Raw genomic sequence first — 22,454 nt, 5'->3', positions numbered from 1 at the left:
GATGGTGGTTAAAGTCTAACACATCATTGATGGTGGTTAAAATCTAACGCATTATTGATGGTGGTTAAAGTCTAACACATCATTGATGGTGGTTAAAATCTAACGCATCATTGATGGTGGTTAAAGTCTAACACATCATTGATGGTGGTTAAAATCTAACGCATTATTGATGGTGGTTAAAGTCTAACGCATCATTGATGGTGGTTAAAGTCTAACACCTCATTGATGGTGGTTAAAGTCTAACTCGTTATTGATGGTGGTTAAAGTTTAACACATCATTGATGGTGGTTAAAGTCTAACACATTATTGATGGTGGTTAAAGTCTAACACATCATTGATGGTGATTAAAATCTAACACATCATTGATGGTGGTTAAAGTCTAACACATCATTGATGGTGGTTAAAGTGTAACACATCATTGATGGTGGTTAAAGTCTAACACATCATTGATGGTGGTTAAAGTCTAACACATCATTGATGGTGGTTAAAGTCTAACGCATCATTGATGGTGGTTAAAGTCTAACACATCATTGATGGTGGTTAAAGTCTAACACATCATTGATGGTGGTTAAAGTCTAACACATCATTGATGGTGGTTAAAGTCTAACGCATCATTGATGGTGGTTAAAGTCTAACACATCATTGATGGTGGTTAAAGTCTAACACATCATTGATGGTGGTTAAAGTCTAACACATCATTGATGGTGGTTAAAGTCTAACACATCATTGATGGTGGTTAAAATCTAACGCATCATTGATGGTGGTTAAAGTCTAACGCATCATTGATGGTGGTTAAAATCTAACATATCATTGATGGTGGTTAAAGTCTAACACATCATTGATGGTGGTTAAAGTCTGACACAACATTGATGGTGGTTAAAGTTTAACACATCATTGATGGTGGTTAAAGTCTAACACATCATTGAACGTTGTTAAAGTCCATTTGTACATTTTTAGGTCGATTTTTCTGAGAATCATGGCCTGTTGAAGACTCTGTATCTTCTTAAGAAACTAAACGTTATGAAATGTTTCTTCTCGGACTGTCTAGGACATGTAGAGAACTTACGTGGTATGTTAAACCACCTTGTACTAGTGCTGTATCCAGTTATACCTCGTTGTTCAACAACAATGACATCATTCCATTCATAGATCCCTCCACAGAACGACACTCTGAGCGTATCGTTGGGGAAGAGCAACTATCAACATATGTGCGTCGTTATATCGCGGATTTTGTACAGCAAAGGATGCTGGGTATTCCTTCTTTTGTACTTACAAAGACTATTATACAATGGCTTGGTCTTATTGGACTCAATTTTGAAAAAGTCGCGAAGGAAAGTGGAAACACTCTTGATGATTTTTGCAAAAAGGTACGTTGGATAAGACGCTGGGTATTTTCTGTTTTAGGGCAAATGGCATTTTATAACTTGAATTTTGTCCTGTTGAAATTCTGAAATTGTTTGTTTTTTCAAAACTTGGACAGCCATTTTAATTATTACTTTTTTTGAGTATAGTTGAAGTAATTGCCCGTTGCTTATTCTCTGTTTCATTCTAGACTCTTGATCAAAATATTCGTAAGGGTGTTCTTACTCCTGGCCTCATATCTCAAGCTAATGCTCTCACTGGATCTTTTAACTCCGCGTGGAGAAAGCATGACTTTGCAAGGTAATGTTTACTGCTAACTGACTCTAGTTGTTTCCATGGAGAAAACATGACTTTGCAAGGTAATGTTTACTGCTAACTGACTCTAGTTGTTTCCATGGAGAAAACATGACTTTGCAAGGTAATGTTTACTGCTAACTAACTCTAGTTGTTTCCATGGAGAAAGCATGACTTTGTAAGGTAGTGTTTACTGCTAACTGACTCTAGTTGTTTCCATGGAGAAAGCATGACTTTGCAAGGTAATGTTTACTGCTAACTGACTCTAGTTGTTTCCATGGAGAAAGCATGACTTTGCAAGGTAATGTTTACTGCTAACTGACTCTAGTTGTTTCCATGGAGAAAGCATGACTTTGCAAGGTAATGTTTACTGCTAACTAACTCTAGTTGTTTCCATGGAGAAAGCATTACTTTGCAAGGTAATGTTTACTGCTAACTGACTCTAGTTGTTTCCATGGAGAAAGCATGACTTTGCAAGGTAATGTTTACTGCTAACTGACTCTAGTTGTTTCCATGGAGAAAGCATGACTTTGCAAGGTAATGTTTACTGCTAACTGACTCTAGTTGCTTCCATGGAGAAAGCATTACTTTGCTAGGTAATGTTTACTGCTAACTGACTCTAGTTGCTTCCATGGAGAAAGCATTACTTTGCAAGGTAATGTTTACTGCTAACTGACTCTAGTTGTTTCCATGGAGAAAGCATTACTTTGCAAGGTAATGTTTACTGCTAACTGACTCTAGTTGTTTCCATGGAGAAAGCATTACTCTGCAAGGTAATGTTTACTGCTAACTGACTCTAGTTGTTTCCATGGAGAAAGCATGACTTTGCAAGGTAATGTTTACTGCTAGCTAACTCTTGTTGTTCACATGCTTACCGAACTCAATAAAAACCTCCCTAACATTTCTTTATGTGATTTCGTTTATTTGACAGACGATTGGACTTAAACCTTTCATTATATCGTTGTGTGGTTCAACGTGCTCAACTCAATCTTGCCAGATTTCAATGGTTTCATGAAGATCCTCTTTCAGTGGCTGCCATACGCGGTAACACAACGATAACACCAACACGAGCCACAGTCTTGAGTGACTTAAGAAAGGTATAAAAGCATTCTTTACTTCAGCAAATCTTTTCATGGTCGAGGTCATTAAATAAACGCTTTACCCACACATTCAGCGAGTTCAAAATGTCGTATCTCGGGATGTTGCTATGACGACGGTGCAAGAGAAACTTTCTCATCTTGAATCGAGTATCGAACAACGTTTAAAATGGGCGGCTGGTGCCAACCCATCTCTTAATCCGACTTTGGAGAATTTTGAATGTACTTTGAATGATAGAAAGAATTTGATCATGGTTCGTGTTAAATTAATGTTTATTTACAAGCTCGTATTAACAGCATTTTGTCATATTTACTTATATATATTTTGTTATATTTACTCTTTAGATAGAGAACAAGTACTCTAATGAAATATGCTCAATATCCAACGCCATTTTGCATTTTGAGGCGTTTCGTACTCGAACACAGGAAGCCTTAGCTGCAGATGAAGCGTTAGCCTCCCTTGTTCGAAGGTATGATACTCATCGTCCAACCATGAATGACTCACTATATCCATGTATGATACTCATCGTCCAACCATGAATGACTCACTATATCCATGCATGATACTCATCGTCCAACCATGAATGACTCACTATATCCATGTATGATACTCATCGTCCATGAATGACTCTATATATCCATATATTACACTCTACATCTATCCATGGTCGAGGTCAAACATCAAACACCATTGACTTTATTTTTCTTTCTTTGCTTTTTCTTTAGGTGTGAAGAATGTTCTGCTAAAGTTGAAAAGTCGAAAGAAAATTTGAAAGACGTTGAAGACCTCATGGCTAAGATCAATGTAAGATCATTGTACTTTTATTTTACAACAGTAATGATTGAGGGCGATAGATCTGATTCTGTGGATGATGAGATACAAATGTGTATGATAGTGAGATAGATCTGAGTCTGTGGATAATGAGATACAAATGTGTATGATAGTGAGATAGATCTGAGTCTGTGGATAATGAGATACAAATGTGTATGATAGTGAGATGGATCTGAAACTGTGGATAATGAAATAAAAATATGTATGATAGTGAGATGGATCTGAGACTGTGGATAATGAGGTACAAATGTGTATGATAATGAGATGCGTCAATGAAATGGTTAGGTTATACGAAGTTTAACTAATTGAAGATTGTCGACCTCGTGTTAAAACGTTTCTATTGATCTTCAAGATACAGATATTCAATAAATGCTACAATTGGAAAAACTCAGAGCCGATCCTCCTTAAAATGACAATCCTAAATTTTCTACAAACAACTTCGTCATGTAAATTTACAGTCCTATGAATGGCGGTAAAACTGAACTTAGGATAACTTAGGGTAACTTAGGATAAGTGGAGGGTAACTTAGGATAAGTGGAGGGTAACTTAGGATAAGTGGAGGGTAACTTAGGATAAGTGGAGGGTAACTTAGGATAAGTGGAGGATAACTTAGGATAAATGAAGGATAACTTAGGATAAGTGGAGGGTAACTTAGGATAAGTGGAGGGTAACTTAGGGTTGGTGTTGATATGTTTAGGTTACTAATCCATCAAGCGAACGTATTACGACCGATTGGATGAAACATCGACTTTCTAACATCAAAAATGATTTGTCAACGAATAAAGTGCAGAAATCACAAGTGGACCTGTGTATAAATGAGAGCAAGGTACATTGTGGTCTTCTTAAAATGCCGTTGTTTTATTGATAAATCAAGTTTAATTCATAAAATTCACGTGTTTGTATTGTTTGTTATTTTTCTTCATATGAAGGAAATTTTTCTTTTCATCTTTCGTTGTTATCAGGAGCGTCTACGAAGTCAAGTTTCCATCGTTAAATCTTCATGGATAGCGCATCAAGTTTTGATGGGTGAAGTAAAGACAATGTTACAATCCCTAGCTAAGGTCTCATTTTCACTGTTTTGCTGCATGCTATGTATAAATTTGTCGCGATAAATTTGTCGCGCTTATCTCCAGGATGAAGAAGCCGCCGAATCTGCAGGAGCTCGTGTATTTATTGCAAACCACAATAAATTGAATGAAGCTGCCACGAAAATGCTCAAAGACGTATTAAGTTGTAGGTTTCTTCGACACAAGCGCAATTATTTTTCTTTTAAACTGTCCGAGAGTTTTTGTGTTATTTAATAACAAGTTTATTTGTTTTCATTTTTCTTACGCAAAGTATCCAGCTCAAATGCAAATAAATGTATGGAAGAAGCGGAAGCTAGTGACCAGCAGACAGAAATTGAAAACTCTATAAATTCCGTGCAAGCATTAGCTACATGGTAAGAGAATCTAGAGACAGTCGTGTCTAGTTCTTAGTCCTCTCGTTGGGGCTTGGTCTGTATCCTTACCCAAAATGCAATAGATTCATATCTTTCTGTCTTAGGGTGTTTCAACAGTTACCTACTCTAGCGTCGCCATTGGATACAGAGTCATTAGTTGATGATGACAATGAGAAACCATCAGAGATTACGACATTGACATTTGCTTCAGGTAAGCAATTGAATCGTTATCTAGGGGGGGTGGGGGTAGACATTTGCTTCAAGTAAACAATTTAATCGCTATCCAAGGGGGCAGACATTTGCTTCAGGTAAACAATAGAATCGTTATACGTAGACGTTTGCTTCAGGTAAACAATAGAATCGTTGTCCAAGGGGTAGACATTTGCTTCAGGTAAACAATAGAATCGTTATCCAGGGGTAGACATTTGCTTCAGGTAAACAATAGAATCGTTGTCCAAGGGGGTAGACATTTGCTTCAGGTAAACAATAGAATCGTTATCCAGGGGGTAGACATTTGCTTCAGGTAAACAATAGAATCGTTATCCAGGGGGGCAGAAATTTGCTTCAGGTAAACAATGGAATCATTATCCAGAAGTTAGACGCTTGCTTTAAGAGAACAATGTACTTATTATCCAGGGGGGTGATATTTGATTCAAATGAACATGCAGAATGTTCCTAGTGTTATAAGATAAGTTGGGTTATATTTTAAAATAGACTGATACTTATTCTATACAGAGTTTTAATGTTTTGCTCTAAAAATATTTCTAAAGATAACAAATATCATAGTGAATGGTAAAAGTAATATAATAAGTTGATAGTTCTTAAAAGAACTGTTTTAAGTAAAGAGCACAAACCCAATAGCTCTAAATTAAACGACTATTATAGTGCTATAATATCAATATCGACGCTCATTCGAATAGTGCTATAATAGAACTATTGGGTCAGTGCTCTTTACTTAAAACAATTCTTTTAGGAACTATCAACTTATTATATCACTTTTACCATTCACTATGGTATTTGCTATCTTTAGAACTATTTTCAGATTTGTCACCACGACAAAGTCTCTATTTTATTGTTTTGCTCTAAATAATCATGGAAATTTTGTGATTTTAAGCGTTACGACAGGGTGGACAACAGCAACCTTCAGCAGTTACCAAGGAGAAAACAACAGCATCGACACCACTCGATACAGCAATTTCCACGTTAGCGCTTACACCTGCTCTGAAGGAAGCTCTTAGTCCATTACAAGTTGTCTCGCCTGTAAAACAGACAACAACTCAAGGTTTGAAAACTTTATTTACATTTTCGCTATCCATTATTTTTAACCTATGTGTTGTTTTGTGTTTTATTGTAGGCTCTACTGCTGCACAAAGTTCTCTTTCAAAGAAAACTACAGTTATACGAGATCCGAGAACGGGTAAAGGTTAGTGCTATTCAAATTTATTTTTTGTTAATTCATTTTCGTTTTACTCTCATGGTTCTTTTATGGTTAGTTGTTGACTTTCTATCATGTTTTTAAAGACTTTTGCCTTCACTGAGAACTGATCACTGCGTTATAAAACCTTATGTCAACTTTATGTTGTGTTATGTATTGTTAGCAATTCAAGAGAGAAATATGTATGCTATTGGTGTATGGAAAAGGGTGAAAGCCAAACTGGACGGTCGAGATATTGATCCCACTAAACGAATGAGCGTCGAAGATCAGGTATGGCCGACAATATATTTTATTTAGCTTCGTCTTTATGTGTTTGATGCTTTAAAGTAAATGCTTTGAACCCGGAGTATCGTTACATGTTTGTAGATGTAGATCGTCCAGGTTGGCGCAGTCCTGAGAAGGACTGTTTTTGTTGTTGTTGACTGACGTTTCGACAACCTTAGCGGTAATCATCTACAGAGTCAAAATGACCTTAGCGGTAGACATTTGACTCTCTACAAGGTTGTCAACCACTAAAAACAAACAACCATCTAATTTTATATAAAGCTGAACATCTCTATACTACTAAATCATTCCAAAGACATCATCAGACTTTGATACCAAGATGGGTCAACAATCTCAATCAGTTATTGGATGGTTAAGTACAAGTAGCTTTAGGTTATAAAGTCAATGTAGAAAGTACCAAAACACAAGAGAATGCAAATCACGGTTCATCTTTCATATATTTTTGTGTATATATGTATGGTATGTTGTTGGCTTTATATCATATTCTTTGAAGATCTTTGTATGTATTGAGTACTGACACTTGTTTTATACAACACTTGTCTCCAGACTTCTCTCATTAAATGATCGAGAATGTTTAACCATCTCTCTCTAAGGTCGATCATATCATTGAAGAGGCAACGAGCAAAGATAACCTCTGTTTAATGTACGAAGGTTGGACTCCGTGGGTGTAGGTTGTCTTAAACCCATTGGGCTTATGGGATAGCCTGTCAAAACTACGTCATCACTCGTTACCAGAGCTACAACATTGTTGTACACGCGACTCCCGTCCGCTGCACGATATAAAACAGACTGGAATGCTGAATGAAACTCCTAGACTAGGTAAGATGTTTTCGCGAAATTACTTCTAAATGAATCGTCGCCACCTGGAATGAAACATGTGGTCTAAGTGTGTGTTGAAAGTTTTTGCGAAGGTCTTGAAGCATTGGCCTTACAGAATGAAGTCTACAATTTTCTAACGAAGCACTAAATATAAAATAACTTGGGTGATAAAATATTTGGAGGTTGGGTACCTTTTGCGTAGTATTATGAAGCTGAGGGAAACGAGTATTTTTCCCCTGAACAGTTCAAACGACTTGTAGTGAAAAATGAATCTTCAGTTTAAAAATTGGTTGATGCGCAAATTTTACTATTGAGAGTTACCAGTCTAGTTACCAATGTCTATGTATTTTACTAACCATATCTACTTCAGTAAAGTCAACCGTATCTCTACGTAGCTTGCGACCTGATTGTCAGCTTTATTACGTAGTAAAATATGATTATTCTTACTTTGTAACTGGTATTTGTCATCAATTTTGCCCTTCGTAATCTTTATCGTCATTTTGTTGTGTACTAGTACTGTTTAAGTTGATTTATTGTAGTTGTAGTTTAAAACAGTAAAATTCGATGTTCAATAGCTATATAAACGTGATCCTTATGATCTATATATTAATGTGTTTGATTGATGTATTTTACGTAAAATTTGTTCATTTTTGAGTTCTACTCGCATTAAGTTAAATAAACATCTTTTCGTTATGTGTTATAAAGTTGCTCCGTTGTGATTGTGAAATATTTTGCTCTTTTCATCACGAGATGCCGTTTTCATTTGACGAGCAAAAGTACAGAATCTCTGCAAGAAAATCCAAAATTGTAAAATTTAACGTTAGTTGCGATATTGTACGAGGTCCCATCAACGTTAAACATGGTCACTTACTTTTGATGATTTCTTTATAACTTTTTGCCGCTGGAGAATCTGGTACTTCATGTAAAAATGACTTTCCTTCATCACAACATTTCCCTAGAAAAGCGAACTTAAATTTATTTTTAAGAACAGCCTTCACTGTCGATATGGCGTTCTTGAGCTAGTTACCAATCCTTGGATCCAATGGTAGTTTTCCTAGGAATGGTATTTTCATCTCTCTTGAAAGCTGTTCCGCCCCTCCAGTTGTTGCTGGAAATATCTGTGATGTATTCTGCAAAAAAAACCCCAAATAGCTTAAGATCAAGTTCCAAAACATGTTTTTCCGTTTTTAATGATCGTACCTTACACTTTGGGCAAACAAATTCGCTCATGTTTTCAACAATGCCAATGATTGGAACTTTAACCTTCCGGCAAAAATTGATTTCTTTACGCACATCCAATAACGAGACTTCCTTTTAAAGGCAATGCAAAAGCAAAGCATGTTTTTGAATACAAGTTTACTTTGTTTTGTATTTGTCTTTGTCTACCTGTGGAGTTGATATAACCACAGCTCCAGTGATATCAGTTGCTTTTAAATATTGTACAATTGAAAGGTGTTCATCTGAGGTGCCAGGAGGTGTATCGACCAGCAAGAAATCCATTTCACCCCAATCAACATCACGAAGGAACTGTTTTATCATACCTGTTAAAACAAAACTTTCCTTTTATACTTAGTATTGTAATAATTGAAAGAATGAATAAATTACTGCATTATAACAAAATGAGGTGTATGGGTTGTATTGATGTGAATGAGGTACATAGAGGTGAATGAGGTGCATTGAGGTGAATGATGTACACGGAGGTGAATGATGTACACGGCGGTGAATGATATACACGGAGGTGAATGATGTACATGGAGGTGAATGATGTACACAGAGGTGAATGATATACACGGAGGTGAATGATGTACACGGAGGTGAATGATGTACACGGAGGTGAATGATGTACACGGAGGTGAATGAAATACACAGAGGTGAATGAAGGGCATTAAAGGATTCAATTTTTTCTTACCATTTTTTTTCGGACCTCTCCATATAACTGCATCGTCAGGGCTTCCAAGAAGAAATCCCACTGACATAACAGCAAGATTGTCCTCAACATACTGCAAGTGAGGGAAATTTTCTATTAGTACAAAAAAAACTTACCACACTTTTATTTTCCCACGAGAAGAAAATGGAAATATGGAAAATACAAAGTATAAAACATACCACTGGAGACCAGCCTGAACCACTTTGATGAACCTTGAAATGGATAAAAAATTCCAATTTATTTTCCTCTTAGAAGTGAGCAAGTTCAGAAGAAAAACCAACAATAATTCTTAACCTGTTCCCCATCCAAACCCATCACTTTTGGAATGGATGGTCCACAAATATCAATATCCAAAACACCAACCTACATTCACATTGAAATTAAAATGATTGCATTTGGAAATAAGTAAGATCTTCGGTAAAATGTATAGCTCTGTGTTGTGTTGACTGTATCAAATAACTATCCATACTTGAATTTCATTATTTTCAGATAAACCATGCGCCAATTGTGCAGTAAATGTAGACTTTCCGACGCCTCCTTTGCCAGAAAGGATGAGGATTTTATGTTTGACTGATATAAGGCGTTTTTGATCTCGGGTATGGCTGCAAACGCACATATATATAGCTTTATCAGAATTCCCTACTTTATACAAGAATTTCAAATGTCTCGAGACAGGGCTGTAGCTATGGTGATTTCTGGTTAATATGGGGTTTTAACAACCCTATTGAACATGAATATGTTGTATCATATATTATATTACCTGGATCTGGAACACTAGCTTTGCCTGAAGCGCAAAGCTTTTGATTTGGGCATCCTGCACAAGCGCTACCTTTACCGGCTATTTCACTTTGAACGCCGGGACAATCTTAAAACAATATATTACAGAAATTTAAAGAAATGAGTTTTGTTACTATGTAGGGAACACCGGGCACATCTGTCGTGAAAACGACTTACTTTCAGGCACATTTTCTTTGTCCGAAACTGCATCCGCCATATTGAACACTCATTCCCAATTCTCCCTAGTGATCTGGCAAAAATTAATTAAGAGTTTTTTTAAAGAGAATTTCAAAGTCGAAAATAAATTAAATAATTGTGACTTGTTGACGTTATATATAACTCAAGATAATAACTAGTTTCTCAAAAACAGTTGGTGATTTCTTTGACAAAAAAGTGTCTCTGTATATTGACTAAACTTTTCGACATTTTTTTCAAAGTAATATCAAGTCAATTACCAAATTACAACGCATATATATTGCTTGTGTTTTTCTTGTGCAATATGTCTTTTCTGTGTGTTTAAAATTAGCAATTCCCCAAGGCCTGTCTGTAATCAATAATTAAAACAAAAAAACAAATTTTCCGTCTTTCCTAATAAACATTTCATTAATATTCAGGCACGTCATGTTGATCCCACGTAAAATCATTAAGCATTTTAAAATGGGCGCTACTTTGTAGAAATCCTGTCTATTTTCGTCGCCCGTTTGTTCATGTAGAATGTCTAGAAGGCTTGCTAATGGCTCCCTACGAAAAAGACAAACCACTGAGCAGTTTGATGTCGCCTGCAAGGTATTGTATTTTGTTTTGTTCATAGCGAATTTTTATTTTGTGTAAAGACTGATTTGATATAAATGCTGTAAAATTAAGATCTATTTTCACAACGCTTTACGCGATAGAAAAAAAATTCATAATGTGGATGTTTCATAGAGTCTTCTCGTGGGATGATTGCATTACTTGCCCTATAGGGTTAAACTACAAAAGGTCAGACACTCAGACTTCAATCTTCCGTTGTCGTAGCCACTTCTAGATATTAAAGTCCCATTCTAAAAAGAACTAATATTTTTCGCGTGTTTCTAGTTGAATTTGATCTATTATTTGTTCGTAAGCTCGTTTATCCGTTAACTAGCTATCTGGACTTAATGACTTTAAGAGCTTTTCAAAAGGCAAATAAGCATGGCAATTCTCATTAAAAAATGTGCCGGCATTAACGATCATGTCAATGCTAACAGATAAGCCAAGAATCTTCATTATAACAAATAAATATATAGTATACGTGGGTGGCAATTTAACATCGCGTCGTGCAAAACAACATCTTAGTTCTCCGAATATTTACACACGAAATTTACATAACTGTAATATGTGTTACTTCATTTAAGATTATCAAAATTATTTATGGTTATAGGTGATGTTGCTTGGTGATTCGGGTGTTGGTAAGACATGTTTACTGGTGCGATTTAAGGATGGTGCATTTCTATCTGGAGCCTTTATATCAACTGTTGGCATCGACTATCGTGTAAATCTTGAATTTTTTTCTGTGAATTTTTGCTTCTGTGAATTTTTCATTCATTTTATTTTTCAGAACAAAGTGGTTGACATTGAGGATACCAAAGTCAAACTGCAGGTTGAATTTTAAATGTTCTATTACCTTCATGATTCTTCACAGTATTTTGACAAATTTCTTTCCTCTTGATCAGATTTGGGATACTGCTGGACAAGAACGTTTTCGAAGCGTAACCCATGCATATTATAGAGATTCTCATGGTACATTACGTAGTTCACCATCTCTCTTCTTTCTTAGAACTCCATAAATGTATTTATTATTTGTTAACATTGATAATCTTGTTCTTTTCAGCATTATTATTACTATATGACATTACAAGCAAGCAATCATTTGATAACATCAGGGTTTGTCTGCAAACATTTCTATTTCATTTCAAGCCTCTACGTACATACTTCCAAAACTTTTATATAACATACTTGATTGTTCTTACCTAGATTTTGTCTTTTGATGTATTCATAAAAAATGACAATCATGTGAATAAAAATGATAGTAACACAATTCTACTTCTTTTGCAGGCATGGCTTTCTGAAATCAAAGATTACGCCCCCAACAATGTTGTTGTAATGTTGCTAGGAAACAAGGTAGACATTTGTACTGTATTGTGAATGCTCACTTTAATGAATGCTTGTTTAACTGTATATATTTACATGATTTAGTCAGATAAATATAATGACAGAGCTGTTAAGAAAGAAGAAGGGGAACGTCTTGCTGAAGTAAGAAATTTAGTTGATGTCATACAAGCAAAGTTTTATTTTAGGAAATCCAAAGAAATACATTGTTGCATGAGCTAAATAACTGCAGAATACTTATACTTACAAGCGTTTGATTATAAAAAAACTGTGCACTTTGAAAGTTTGAAGATGATGCCAAGTGGTCTTTTTCTAGGAATATAATGTTGCTTTTATGGAGACAAGTGCAAAAACAGGAATGAACGTTGACTTGGCTTTTATGGCTATTGCAAGGTTGTGTTTTGTGCTTTAAAGTGCCTATGTCTGACTCAGGGAAGTAAATTCTTTAGATAGATGAATTAAATTTAAGAACATTTTAAAGATATTTGGTACGATGAAGATGTTATTTTAATAAGCTTTTTGGACTTAGAAGTGGGTGACTCAGGACTGAAAATAACATTTACAGGAGGACACTCTCTCTTCAAAAAGTATAAACACCGCATACATAATATTATAGAGTTTTAGTTAGAAAGAGCTCATCAAAACAGTTCTACTTTTCAAATGTTCATTGTTTATTACAAACCTGTGTTTTCTATATCTTCAATGCTTGTGCCTTCCTATGTATGTTACTTGCAGTGCTGAGTCTGTTATTTCTAGACATGAAAGGCTCTTGAAGATAAGATTTTCATCCAATAAAATATGTTGCAAAAGTTCTTAACATTGATTTAACTACATAACAAAGTCATTTCCCCAACCCTGATAGAGGCACTTTGATTTTTTGATAATGCAAAGTTGTTTTTTTTGTCTTTATATTTTGTTTGTTCAAAGTTGTGTTTTTTTGTACTGACATTTAATCATTGTTGAGTTATACTTTTATTTATTATTGGTTTATACTTTATTCATTGTAGACTTTTATTTATTGTTGGTTAATATTGATTGATGTTGAAAATGTTTTATTTGTTTCAGGGAGTTAGCCTTTGAACATCAAAAAGTAAATGGGTCATCGAAGTTTGACATGAAGAAATATGTGAATGATAAACGAGAAGGAAACGGTTGTTGCTAATGTTGAAAAGTAACATGAATGTGCCTGGGTCTTGTCACTAACACCTGTCTAGCACATGGTGTATGTGAGTCTTGAATATCATTTTAATGATTCATCATTTTCACCGTGGTTTCACCTCAATTGTCTGCTGCAAAGATTGATACTTATCTGTTGAAAACAGAACTCAAATATCCTCCTAAATCATAGAATTAACTTTGAGGTATGAATTAGTGACATTTTGTTGCTTTCATATGCTCATTTCTTTGTAAAATGTCTTTACGTATAAGTACAATTTGGTACGTCTTTAAATTTATTTCATTTCAACCTTTTCAAGTTTTGTGGCCACATTGGTGGGATGGAGGAGGGTGGAAATGAAGAATACAAAAAACACTAAAAATAAAAATATGCCTAATATATCTGTACAAATATTACATTTAATATGGAAGCAAGTCGTTCTTGTCAATATAATTGTCTTTTTGGTTTGAATCCAAAGGAAAAAGATTAAACCTTCGATGAATTTCAAAAGTAATCTTTATGAAACAGGTCCATAACTTATTGGCTAATATACAGGGAAGTTGACACGGCTGTATACGGCAGACGAAACTGACACCATACTGCACCACATCTTTATGATAAAGTCAAGGCATATATAACAAAGTAAAATTACTATTCATAAAATTTGTAATACATTCTTTGAATAGTTATTGAAAGGATATGAAACAGTCCATGGCGGTTTTCCTCCATTTATGTAAAGTACATAAAGATAGCCATTTTTGTGTTGTCCATTGATGGCATAGTAACAAGGCAAGTAGCGAAACAGGCGGAAGTTATGCCTCTCATAAAACCTCAAAGCAACATAATTAGTCGATAAAACATGAAGATACACCACCTTGCAGTTCGAATACTCATCTGTGGATAGCAGACCAAAGAGATTGTTCAGTAAAAGGGACGCTAGGAATAAGATGACATGATTAGAATTATGAAATTGTGTTTCTTCATTAAGACATTAAAAAACACACCTATACCAATCTTTCTATATTCTTTAATTACACCTAAACTAAGAATGTATGCCACCTTTGTATCGTTAGTTGTTCTCCCTGCCAGAATACCGCCATCCTATATCAACAATAAACAGGTTTGATATGATAAAGAAACAAAAAGTGCTGTATCAACAAAAGATTACCTCTGGGTTGCATTTCGTGATACTCTTCACTTCCGAAACTAATATTGCAATAATTTTTTTATTTAAGATAGCAGCAAGGGAATAAAATCTCGCGTTTGACGTGATGTCGTGATACCATGAATCAGGATAGCTAAAACATACATTACACAAAGGAAATAAAATCATTCTGACATAGCAAATTCCTACGAAAGTACGAAAAAAATGTTTACAAGCAGTGTAGACCGTGCGAAGTAGAAATTATAAAACAACGCACTTAATTGGGAACCATCTGCAGCAAAGACTTTTCACTTCGTCAACATCATCGGAGTTCAAAAATCGAAGCTGGATTTTGTTTGTCAAACCAATATTTTGCTTCATGTAGCCAATATCAGGAAAATCTAGGCCGTCGGCGGCGTTCAGCTATGCAGTTTTAAATTCATAACAATACAATTCTCGGTCATTTATATTGTCTGCGTTTACACAAAGTGGTGAGAACGAGAGACCGCAAAGTCACCTCAACTTCGTTCAAATCTGTTTTTCTCAGATTTTGAGATAGAAACTGTTATATGTGTCAAATTGTCATAGAATGGAATAATCTTGCGGAAAGCAGGGGGGAAACGCCTACTCGTCGTAAGGGGGGGTCATATGATCTATTTTAGGAGGAAACATTACGTCAGTAATTACGTATTGAGGATATATAGAAGTTAAATTTTGTAAAACCGAAAGAAAATAATGATTAAAATTTCAGTAAGGAGTAGATTTTAGACTTGTCAGTTCTTTATACACTATGGGAATCAACTCTACATTTAAAGATGCTGTTGGTTAGTATAAAATCTTCATTTTCTTCGAATCATTTACCGATATTTTTATGGTTTAGATAGAAATCATCAATAGACGATTCACAACTGTAAATTTTTTTTGTCAGTTATGTCTCATGTCTGACTTGACATTTTGTATTAGTGAATTAATTTGTTCGCGTTTTACAAGCTCATATCATTTTTATTATTGACTATTTTATCGTACATTTCAGTTTTGTCTGTAATTCAACGTATTCAAAATAAATTTGTTTGATATATTTGATAATACAGAGCAAGCAACGAGTCCTAATTTAGTTGAACCAAACTGGGCTGCCATTCTGCAAGTGTGTGATTCTATTCGTCAAAACGATGTGAGGTATGTGTATTCAACAGAGAAATTCAATCATGTCAACAAAATCTTCCCTATAAGTTTAAATTTTCCTTCCAAATTAGTGCAAAGGTAGCTGTGAATGAAATCAAAAAGAAGGTTCACGATTCAAATTCACAAACTTCAAAAAATGCTCTTATTGTGAGTTTGATACATTATTCCTCATGATTAACTGCTTGTGATTACAGTTGTCTGAATAAAGTTGAATTATTTTTATTTCAGACACTCGAGGCATGTGTTAAAAATTGTGGCTCTCCAGTTCACGAGGAAGTCGCCACAAGAGAGACAATGGATGAACTTAGATCATTAATTACTGTATGTAAAACTGTTACGATTTTAAGGATTTTTCATTGGTTTCTTAACTTTCAATTTTGTTTTAGAGTTGTCAGAACCAGTGAAAGTAGAAATTCTGAGAATCATCAATGCTTTAGCTTATGCATTCCGAAATGAGCCTAAATACAAAATTGTTGATGATACAAGAAATTTGATGAAAATGGAAGGTCTTTATGCTATTAAATATTACACATGTGTTATTCACAATACCTACTGACTGCTGTAGACTTGTCAACATTGATAGTTTTTATTAAGATAAAAATTTACTATGGTTATGTATTGTCTGGTTGTTTAACCTCATCCCTACTATTGTACCTATGTATACATACATGCCCTTTGAGATAACTCAGCATCCCATGATGTATATATACATCCTAGCATAAGTGATATTTATCAATCTTAGGTTTTTTCCCTAAACTATAGCAAATATGCAGATGTTTAGAAATTTTTTCTGGTTCTTAATGATCATGTGCTGATGGTAGGGAAAAGGTTGAATAATGGTAAAATGTGCAAATATATAAAAAAGCAACAAATATCAGCATTATATAAGCATGATTTTAGTTATTTAAGAAATAGAAAGCATTTTCCAAGTTTCTATAGAGTTATATGAACATGTGGGAAAGTTTGGGAGAAACAAGAAACTGCGTGGCAACCATGAGCGCAAAGTGCAAGCACAAACCACGCAACCATCGAGATTCTTGCGAGACCAAAGTCTCAAATGCATTATTAAGTTAAATCAACACTTTTTTTGGAGCATTTGACCAATCAGCTCCCATGTTTTTAAAGGTTATTTTGTAAACATGTATATTAACTATGTTTTATTTATTAAAGGTTATGAATTTCCAGAAAGAAACGAAAGTGATGCCATGTTCAGTGCTCTTAAGGTATCATAGTTGTCTTTCACATTATTATTTTATGTTTATTTAACGATCTCACCCATATTTCTTATATGTTTATAATAAAAGGCACCTGATTGGGCAGAAGGTGACACATGTTACAAATGCAAAGTAAAGTTTGGGACGTTCACACGTCAGGTACATATGTTTGTTATGATCATGATATACTGCTAGTTTAATGCACAAAGTATGTATTATATTTCAGGGGGGGGTTGCACGAAGGCCGAATGGCGTTATGCACTGGATAGCAAAATTTTCTGAACATTCAAAAAATCTCTTGTAAAAAAATTACAGCATTTGAACTGTGCAATCATTGAAATAAAATATTGTTTTGAAGATTACAAAATTTCTTTGTTGCATAGAAAAATATAAACACCTTTTTTATAAGTTTGAGAATTTTTGCTATCCAATGGATAATGCTATCCAGTCTTTGTGCAATCGGCTCCTGTTTTGTAGTAGAAATGATAAATACCTTTTGATAAAATAAAATTGGTTCCATGATAATAAGTACAAGACATCCCAAGTGGATCCTTCTGGCTGACAACACTAGTTAATCATCTAATGTCATAGTAGGCCACATTTCTGGTGAAATAGCCTGTTTTATTGGCTTAGAACTATTTTTTGATTCCTTTACTTTCTCCTAATGGACCAGTGGTTCAGAAAGCTTTTTATTAACCATGCTTGCTTGGTCTTTACCATGAAATATTGGAACTCCGTCTTATGTGCTCATAATGTACTAAAATATCTTGGTCCAATGTTTCTCAATTAAGACTTCATGCTTTGTTGCTAAAGCTTACTATCTTTCTGATATAAATAATTTATGATAATATTTCCGATATAATTTCTGATAATAAATAATTTATGATAATATTTCCGATATAATTTCTGATAATATATAGTTTCCGATAACATTTCCAAAATAATTTCTGATAATGAATAATTTCCGATAATATTTCTGATATAATTTCTGATAATAAATAATTTATGATAATATTTCCGATATAATTTCTGATAATAAATAATTTCCGATAACATTCTGTCAATAAGTTTGGTATTGAATAATTTCCTATAATATTTCTGATATAATTTCTGATAATAAATAATTTATGATAATATTTCCGATATAATTTCTGATAATAAATAATTTCCGATAACATTTCCGAAATAATTTCTGATAATGAATAATTTCCAATATTTCTGATATAATTTCTGATAATAAATAATTTGCAGCATCATTGTCGGTGTTGTCAAGTATTTTGTGGAAAATGTTCCTCCAAGAATTCTGTCATTCCAAAGTTTGGTATTGACTAGGACTTCACAGCTAAATGTGTTTCATGTTTTACTAAATAAATCCTTTTAACCAAATGTTTGTGATATTTTATGATTATTTTATTGTTTACTTGTGTATGAAGGAAGGGAGTTTGTTTGATGTTCAACTTAGGTCCTTTAGAACTTTGGTAATATTTGTGGTATATCTTTAGAACTTTACTTTTATCTTTAAACTCATAATTATCGAGCAATGATGTATTCGATAAATTATCGATAACTCAATATGACATATATTATCGATAAATTTTTCGATATACCTATAAATAAACTTTGAGATAGGCGATAAATATCGATATATTTTTCGATATATCGATAAATATCGATATTTTTTTCGATCATATCGATATCGTTTTTTTTAATACCGCAACAGCGTACTTTGTGATAGCATCTCTCTTGCTCTAAAATTGTTGCATCATTTATCATTAGGTCATCATCTTTCAATCAAAGACGAAAAATTCCGAAAATAGTGATTTACCGGCAGAATACTTGAACAGTTCTTTAGCAAAAGAATCACAGGTTTCTACAAATGAATGATTTAAATTGTCTGAAAGAAACGTAGAAGTGAACTCATAAATGTTCATTGAAGGTTCCTGAGAAAAAATCTGACGAAGAGATTAAACGGCAAGAACAAGAAGATCTTCAGTTAGCAATGGCTTTATCGGTTTCTGAACAAGATAAAAAACGACCAGTGAGATAACTATTCAAAAAGAAAAATCGTTATGCATCCGCAGTCAAATGGTTCATAAATTATGAAAAATTTTACTTCTTAAGGGGGAGAAAGACGAAAGAAGTCGAATTAACCCGACGACGGTTGTTGAAACAAGACCGTCTGCACCTGCTAGACCATCCATTTATAGTTACGCATCTTCGGTAAGTGACGTCGGCATGACGTAATATAGAGTAGACCAAAGTGACGTCAGCATGACGTAATATAGAGTAGACCAAAGTGACGTCAGCATGACGTAAGTGACGTCAGCATGACGTAATATAGAGTAGACCAAAGTGACGTCAGCATGACGTAATATAGAGTAGACCAAAGTGACGTCAGCATGACGTAATATAGAGTAGACCAAAGTGACGTCATTTGTGTTATTGACTGTGTTTTTTAGGCAATGAACGAGCAACAAGTGGAGACTGACTCAGAGGTCTGTAGTTTTTAATTTTCATGTCTGTTTGATGTTGCATTAATATTGTAATTCTTTTATTGTAGTTGGATCGTTATTTAAACAGACCTTATTGGGAGAAAAAAAGCGAAGAATTACCCCCGCCAGCATACTCCACAGAGCAAGATTCAAGTTCGTCAAACATAAACCCAACAGTTAATGGCGAAACGCTATCAACGGTAACGAATGTTAATGATGACATTTGTATTAATGAATTATTTATTTTCTTTTATTGATTAAATATCATGTTGCAGTTGATAAGTCACGTGATTTAACATCATGTTGCTTTTGATGCGTCACGTGATCAATGGCGCGGCCACTATTGTAATTACATATTACTGATATTGTTTATGTCTATATAAGTATATTGTTATTACATTCGTTGAACAGAAAAAACATACATAGCACAATCGGACCAGCAGGTTTACTTACGTCACTGCACGTGATCATAACGTCATCTATTATTTGTTTAGTCACGTGATGACGACGAGTGTGAAGCATTCAAACAAGCATTTAAAAGTAATGTTGAGAAGTTAAGCGAACGAATGCAGTATATTGCGTCAAAAGGAAGGCACATATCAAACGACAGTATTGCTCAGGTATGTTTGATATTGACCAACCTCCTTTTGAGCGATGCCATAATAGCGACGTCAACTTTTTCGTTTCCAGTCTCTACATCAAACATTAATCGCGACGCAGCCTCAATTGATGTCCTTAATTCAACAACAAGAGCGGGGAAAAGGTAAGCAGTCACGTGACTTATGTTGGGTGTGACAGTAAAAACCTGATTACTTGTTATGATGTATATAGATAAATATGAGGGGTTGGAGGAGAAATTGAGTGTATTGACCGAAACAAGACGTTCACTAGATGACATGCGCATTCAACATCGCGAGAAGCTTCGTCAACAAGAGCTGGAGCAAGATATGTTGCGTCGAATGCAGATGGAACAAAAAATGGAATTGTTAAGACAACAGAAACAAGAATACATGTTGTATCAGCAGCAATTTCAAGCCCAGAGACCACAGGCACTTGATCAAATGGCAAAAGGTATCATAGACCCACCATTGTCTACTTGCTTTTCATGGGTACCATAGACCCACCATTATCTACTTACTTTTCATGTGTACCATAGACCCACCATTATCTACTTACTTTTCATGGGTACCATAGACCCACCATTATCTACTTACTTTTCATGGGTACCATAGACCCACCATTATCTACTTACTTTTCATGGGTACCATAGACCCACCATTATCTACTTACTTTTCATGTGTATCATAGACCCACCATTATCTACTTACTTTTCATGGGTACCATATACCCACCATTATCTACTTACTTTTCATGGGTACCATAGACCCACCATTATCCACTTGTGTTTGATGGGTACCATAGACACACCATTATCCACTTGTGTTTGATGGGTACCATAGACACACCATTATCCACTTGTGTTTGATGGGTACCATAGACACACCATTATCTACTTGTGTTTGATGGGTACCATAGACACACCATTATCTACTTGTGTTTGATGGGTACCATAGACACACCATGATATAATTACTTATTATAGGCACAGGAATTCTTAGGTAGCTTTTATTCTTTAGACCAATTGACTGCCAACCAATATGGTTCTCAACAACCTGGTTTACAGAAGATACCGGGCATGTACCACCAACCCCATATATCCATGGAACACCCAACAACTATCAAGCGGTCACCCCTCCTGCACAACAATATCGTGCTGCTGGTCAAGAGGTTCCCACCGCCCAACTTCAAAACATGTCCTTACGGGGAGTACAAGCTGGCAATCAGGGGCCAAGTATCAATGGACAAGTACCTCATGGCTATCAATCTTTAGCAAATACAGGTCAACATCAAGGGATGACAACAGCAGGACATTACCATCAATCGCAACAACCTCAACAAAGTTTACCATTTGGTCAAACAAACCATTATGAACAAGTGATGAATGACAGAAACAATCAGCAAATTGTCACAGACTATTCTGCAAGAGGTCCAAATTCTTACACTCACAATGCTCTTTCAACAACGCCTCCTTCATCTGGACCATCGTCTTTGGAGCAATATTCTTCTGGATCAAATTCAATGCAAAATACCGGGGCTACACCACAACAACAATCAATTGGATACACCTCATACGTTCAACAATTTCCTCAGGGCCAGATTCCTGTTCCACAACAGGTACAGCATTCTTTACCACAACATTTACAACCTCCTCAACAGCAACAGTTACAACCTCAGCCACAGTTACAGCCTCAACAGCAACAGTTACAACCTCAGCAACAACTACAACAGTTACAGCCTCAACAACAGTTACAGCCTCAACAGCAACATGTACAACCTCCCCAACAACTACAACAGTTACAGCCTCAACAACAGCCTACAACAGTTACAGCCTCAACAGCAACAGGTTCAACCTCCTCATCAACAGCAACATTTACAACCTCAACAACAGCAACAGTTACAACCTCCTCAACAACAGCAACATTTACAACCTCAACAGCAACAGCTACAACCTCAACAACAACAGCTACAACCTCAACAACAACAGCTACAACCTCAACAATATTCATCTCAACTAACACAAGCTAGGGCAACACAACCATCTTCATATGGACATGGGCAACCATCTCTAGCACAACCACAGCTACCTCCATCACAAGGTGAACCATTCCAAGGACAACCATCTCAAGCACAACCATCTATGCAGGGTCTACCAGTCCAGCCACAGTTCCAGGAAACATCGTCAACGTCAGCACAGTATTCTAACCAACCTTTGATCCTCGGGTATCAACAAATGTTTGGACAAAACCAAT

At 35.2% G+C, this 22,454-nt stretch overlaps 6 protein-coding genes across 8 annotated transcripts in view; 3 read left to right on the top strand and 3 right to left on the bottom strand.

Moving 5' to 3' along the window:
* LOC124448450 (serine/threonine-protein kinase SMG1-like) overlaps positions 1-8,265 on the top strand; it is a 42,539-nt gene extending 34,274 nt beyond the window's left edge. Inside the window, 16 exon segments of the mRNA XM_046999466.1 lie at positions 958-1,069; positions 1,150-1,367; positions 1,553-1,662; positions 2,588-2,753; positions 2,831-3,007; positions 3,099-3,223; positions 3,480-3,558; positions 4,283-4,411; positions 4,548-4,646; positions 4,719-4,818; positions 4,924-5,026; positions 5,131-5,237; positions 6,141-6,308; positions 6,381-6,449; positions 6,625-6,731; positions 7,340-8,265. Of these exon segments, the coding sequence (XP_046855422.1) occupies positions 958-1,069; positions 1,150-1,367; positions 1,553-1,662; positions 2,588-2,753; positions 2,831-3,007; positions 3,099-3,223; positions 3,480-3,558; positions 4,283-4,411; positions 4,548-4,646; positions 4,719-4,818; positions 4,924-5,026; positions 5,131-5,237; positions 6,141-6,308; positions 6,381-6,449; positions 6,625-6,731; positions 7,340-7,417 (1,947 nt within the window). The 3' untranslated portion in view covers positions 7,418-8,265.
* On the bottom strand, positions 8,133-10,893 carry LOC124448452 (cytosolic Fe-S cluster assembly factor NUBP1 homolog). Its single transcript, XM_046999469.1, is given in 13 exon segments — positions 8,133-8,352; positions 8,437-8,520; positions 8,593-8,695; positions 8,766-8,876; positions 8,952-9,106; positions 9,475-9,565; positions 9,672-9,704; positions 9,787-9,855; positions 9,962-10,077; positions 10,080-10,094; positions 10,253-10,357; positions 10,447-10,519; positions 10,725-10,893. Coding segments are annotated over 12 exon segments (966 nt in total). The 5' UTR covers positions 10,487-10,519; positions 10,725-10,893; the 3' UTR covers positions 8,133-8,308.
* LOC124448454 (ras-related protein Rab-26-like) lies at positions 10,885-14,066 on the top strand. The gene is made up of 9 exons (XM_046999473.1): positions 10,885-11,055; positions 11,669-11,779; positions 11,846-11,887; positions 11,961-12,027; positions 12,119-12,171; positions 12,343-12,408; positions 12,484-12,540; positions 12,713-12,789; positions 13,462-14,066. The coding sequence occupies exons 1-9, from the start codon at positions 10,984-10,986 to the stop codon at positions 13,556-13,558; spliced, it is 642 nt and encodes a 213-aa protein (XP_046855429.1). The 5' UTR covers positions 10,885-10,983; the 3' UTR covers positions 13,559-14,066.
* LOC124448453 (N-alpha-acetyltransferase 60-like) lies at positions 12,420-15,295 on the bottom strand. 3 transcript variants are annotated; one of them, XM_046999471.1, is made up of 5 exons: positions 14,974-15,295; positions 14,721-14,850; positions 14,557-14,653; positions 14,427-14,488; positions 12,420-12,708 (listed from the first exon to the last, which is right to left on the bottom strand). In XM_046999471.1, exons 1-5 carry the CDS (start codon positions 15,075-15,077, stop codon positions 12,640-12,642), a joined length of 462 nt encoding a protein of 153 aa, XP_046855427.1. In that variant the 5' UTR covers positions 15,078-15,295; the 3' UTR covers positions 12,420-12,639. The 3 variants fall into 3 exon arrangements, with proteins under 3 accessions (XP_046855427.1, XP_046855426.1, XP_046855428.1); XM_046999470.1 differs by lacking the exon at positions 12,420-12,708 and adding an exon at positions 13,779-14,164 and having other exon boundaries at positions 14,254-14,488; positions 14,974-15,274; XM_046999472.1 differs by lacking the exon at positions 12,420-12,708 and having other exon boundaries at positions 14,394-14,488; positions 14,612-14,653.
* Positions 15,284-21,480, top strand: LOC124449314 (hepatocyte growth factor-regulated tyrosine kinase substrate-like). The gene is made up of 17 exons (XM_047000247.1): positions 15,284-15,520; positions 15,788-15,872; positions 15,950-16,025; positions 16,107-16,211; positions 16,267-16,384; positions 17,049-17,101; positions 17,183-17,251; positions 18,344-18,418; positions 18,869-18,958; positions 19,029-19,130; positions 19,214-19,312; positions 19,552-19,587; positions 19,653-19,784; positions 20,079-20,204; positions 20,275-20,347; positions 20,416-20,655; positions 21,222-21,480. The coding sequence occupies exons 1-17, from the start codon at positions 15,487-15,489 to the stop codon at positions 21,473-21,475; spliced, it is 1,767 nt and encodes a 588-aa protein (XP_046856203.1). The 5' UTR covers positions 15,284-15,486; the 3' UTR covers positions 21,476-21,480.
* Positions 21,481-21,495: 15 nt separating this feature from the next.
* Positions 21,496-22,340, bottom strand: LOC124449313. Its single transcript, XM_047000246.1, has 3 exons — positions 22,290-22,340; positions 22,134-22,226; positions 21,496-22,006 (listed from the first exon to the last, which is right to left on the bottom strand). The coding sequence occupies exons 1-3, from the start codon at positions 22,338-22,340 to the stop codon at positions 21,740-21,742; spliced, it is 411 nt and encodes a 136-aa protein (XP_046856202.1). The 3' UTR covers positions 21,496-21,739.
* Positions 22,341-22,454: the final 114 nt, after the last annotated feature.

Source organism: Xenia sp. Carnegie-2017, unplaced genomic scaffold (assembly GCF_021976095.1).
Source record: "Xenia sp. Carnegie-2017 unplaced genomic scaffold, XeniaSp_v1 HiC_scaffold_23, whole genome shotgun sequence".
Classification (NCBI taxonomy): Eukaryota; Metazoa; Cnidaria; class Anthozoa; order Malacalcyonacea; family Xeniidae; genus Xenia; species Xenia sp. Carnegie-2017.
The sequence above is the reverse complement of the archived record's forward strand: the minus strand, read 5'-3'. Positions and strand labels throughout refer to the sequence as shown.

Coding starts and splice junctions, on each gene's coding strand:
- LOC124449314 (XM_047000247.1), top strand. CDS start 15,487: ATGGGAATCAACTCTACATTTAAAGATGCTGTTG. Junction 19,313..19,551: donor TTTATAGTTACGCATCTTCG/GTAAGTGACGTC, acceptor TGTGTTTTTTAG/GCAATGAACGAGCAACAAGT. Junction 19,785..20,078: donor ATGGCGAAACGCTATCAACG/GTAACGAATGTT, acceptor TTATTTGTTTAG/TCACGTGATGACGACGAGTG.
- LOC124449313 (XM_047000246.1), bottom strand. CDS start 22,340: ATGGTTGTGCTTGAGATGGTTGTCCTTGGAATGGTTCACCTTGTGATG. Junction 22,227..22,289: donor TGGTTCACCTTGTGATGGAG/GTAGCTGTGGTT, acceptor GTGTTGCCCTAG/CTTGTGTTAGTTGAGATGAA. Junction 22,007..22,133: donor TTGTAGCTGTTGCTGTTGAG/GTTGTAAATGTT, acceptor GCTGTTGTTGAG/GCTGTAACTGTTGTAGTTGT.
- LOC124448453 (XM_046999470.1), bottom strand. CDS start 15,077: ATGAAGCAAAATATTGGTTTGACAAACAAAATCCAGCTTCGATTTTTG. Junction 14,654..14,720: donor TCACGAAATGCAACCCAGAG/GTAATCTTTTGT, acceptor TTGTTGATATAG/GATGGCGGTATTCTGGCAGG. Junction 14,489..14,556: donor ATATAGAAAGATTGGTATAG/GTGTGTTTTTTA, acceptor TCTTATTCCTAG/CGTCCCTTTTACTGAACAAT.
- LOC124448454 (XM_046999473.1), top strand. CDS start 10,984: ATGTCTAGAAGGCTTGCTAATGGCTCCCTACGAAAAAGACAAACCACT. Junction 12,028..12,118: donor ATATTATAGAGATTCTCATG/GTACATTACGTA, acceptor TGTTCTTTTCAG/CATTATTATTACTATATGAC. Junction 12,172..12,342: donor AATCATTTGATAACATCAGG/GTTTGTCTGCAA, acceptor CTTCTTTTGCAG/GCATGGCTTTCTGAAATCAA.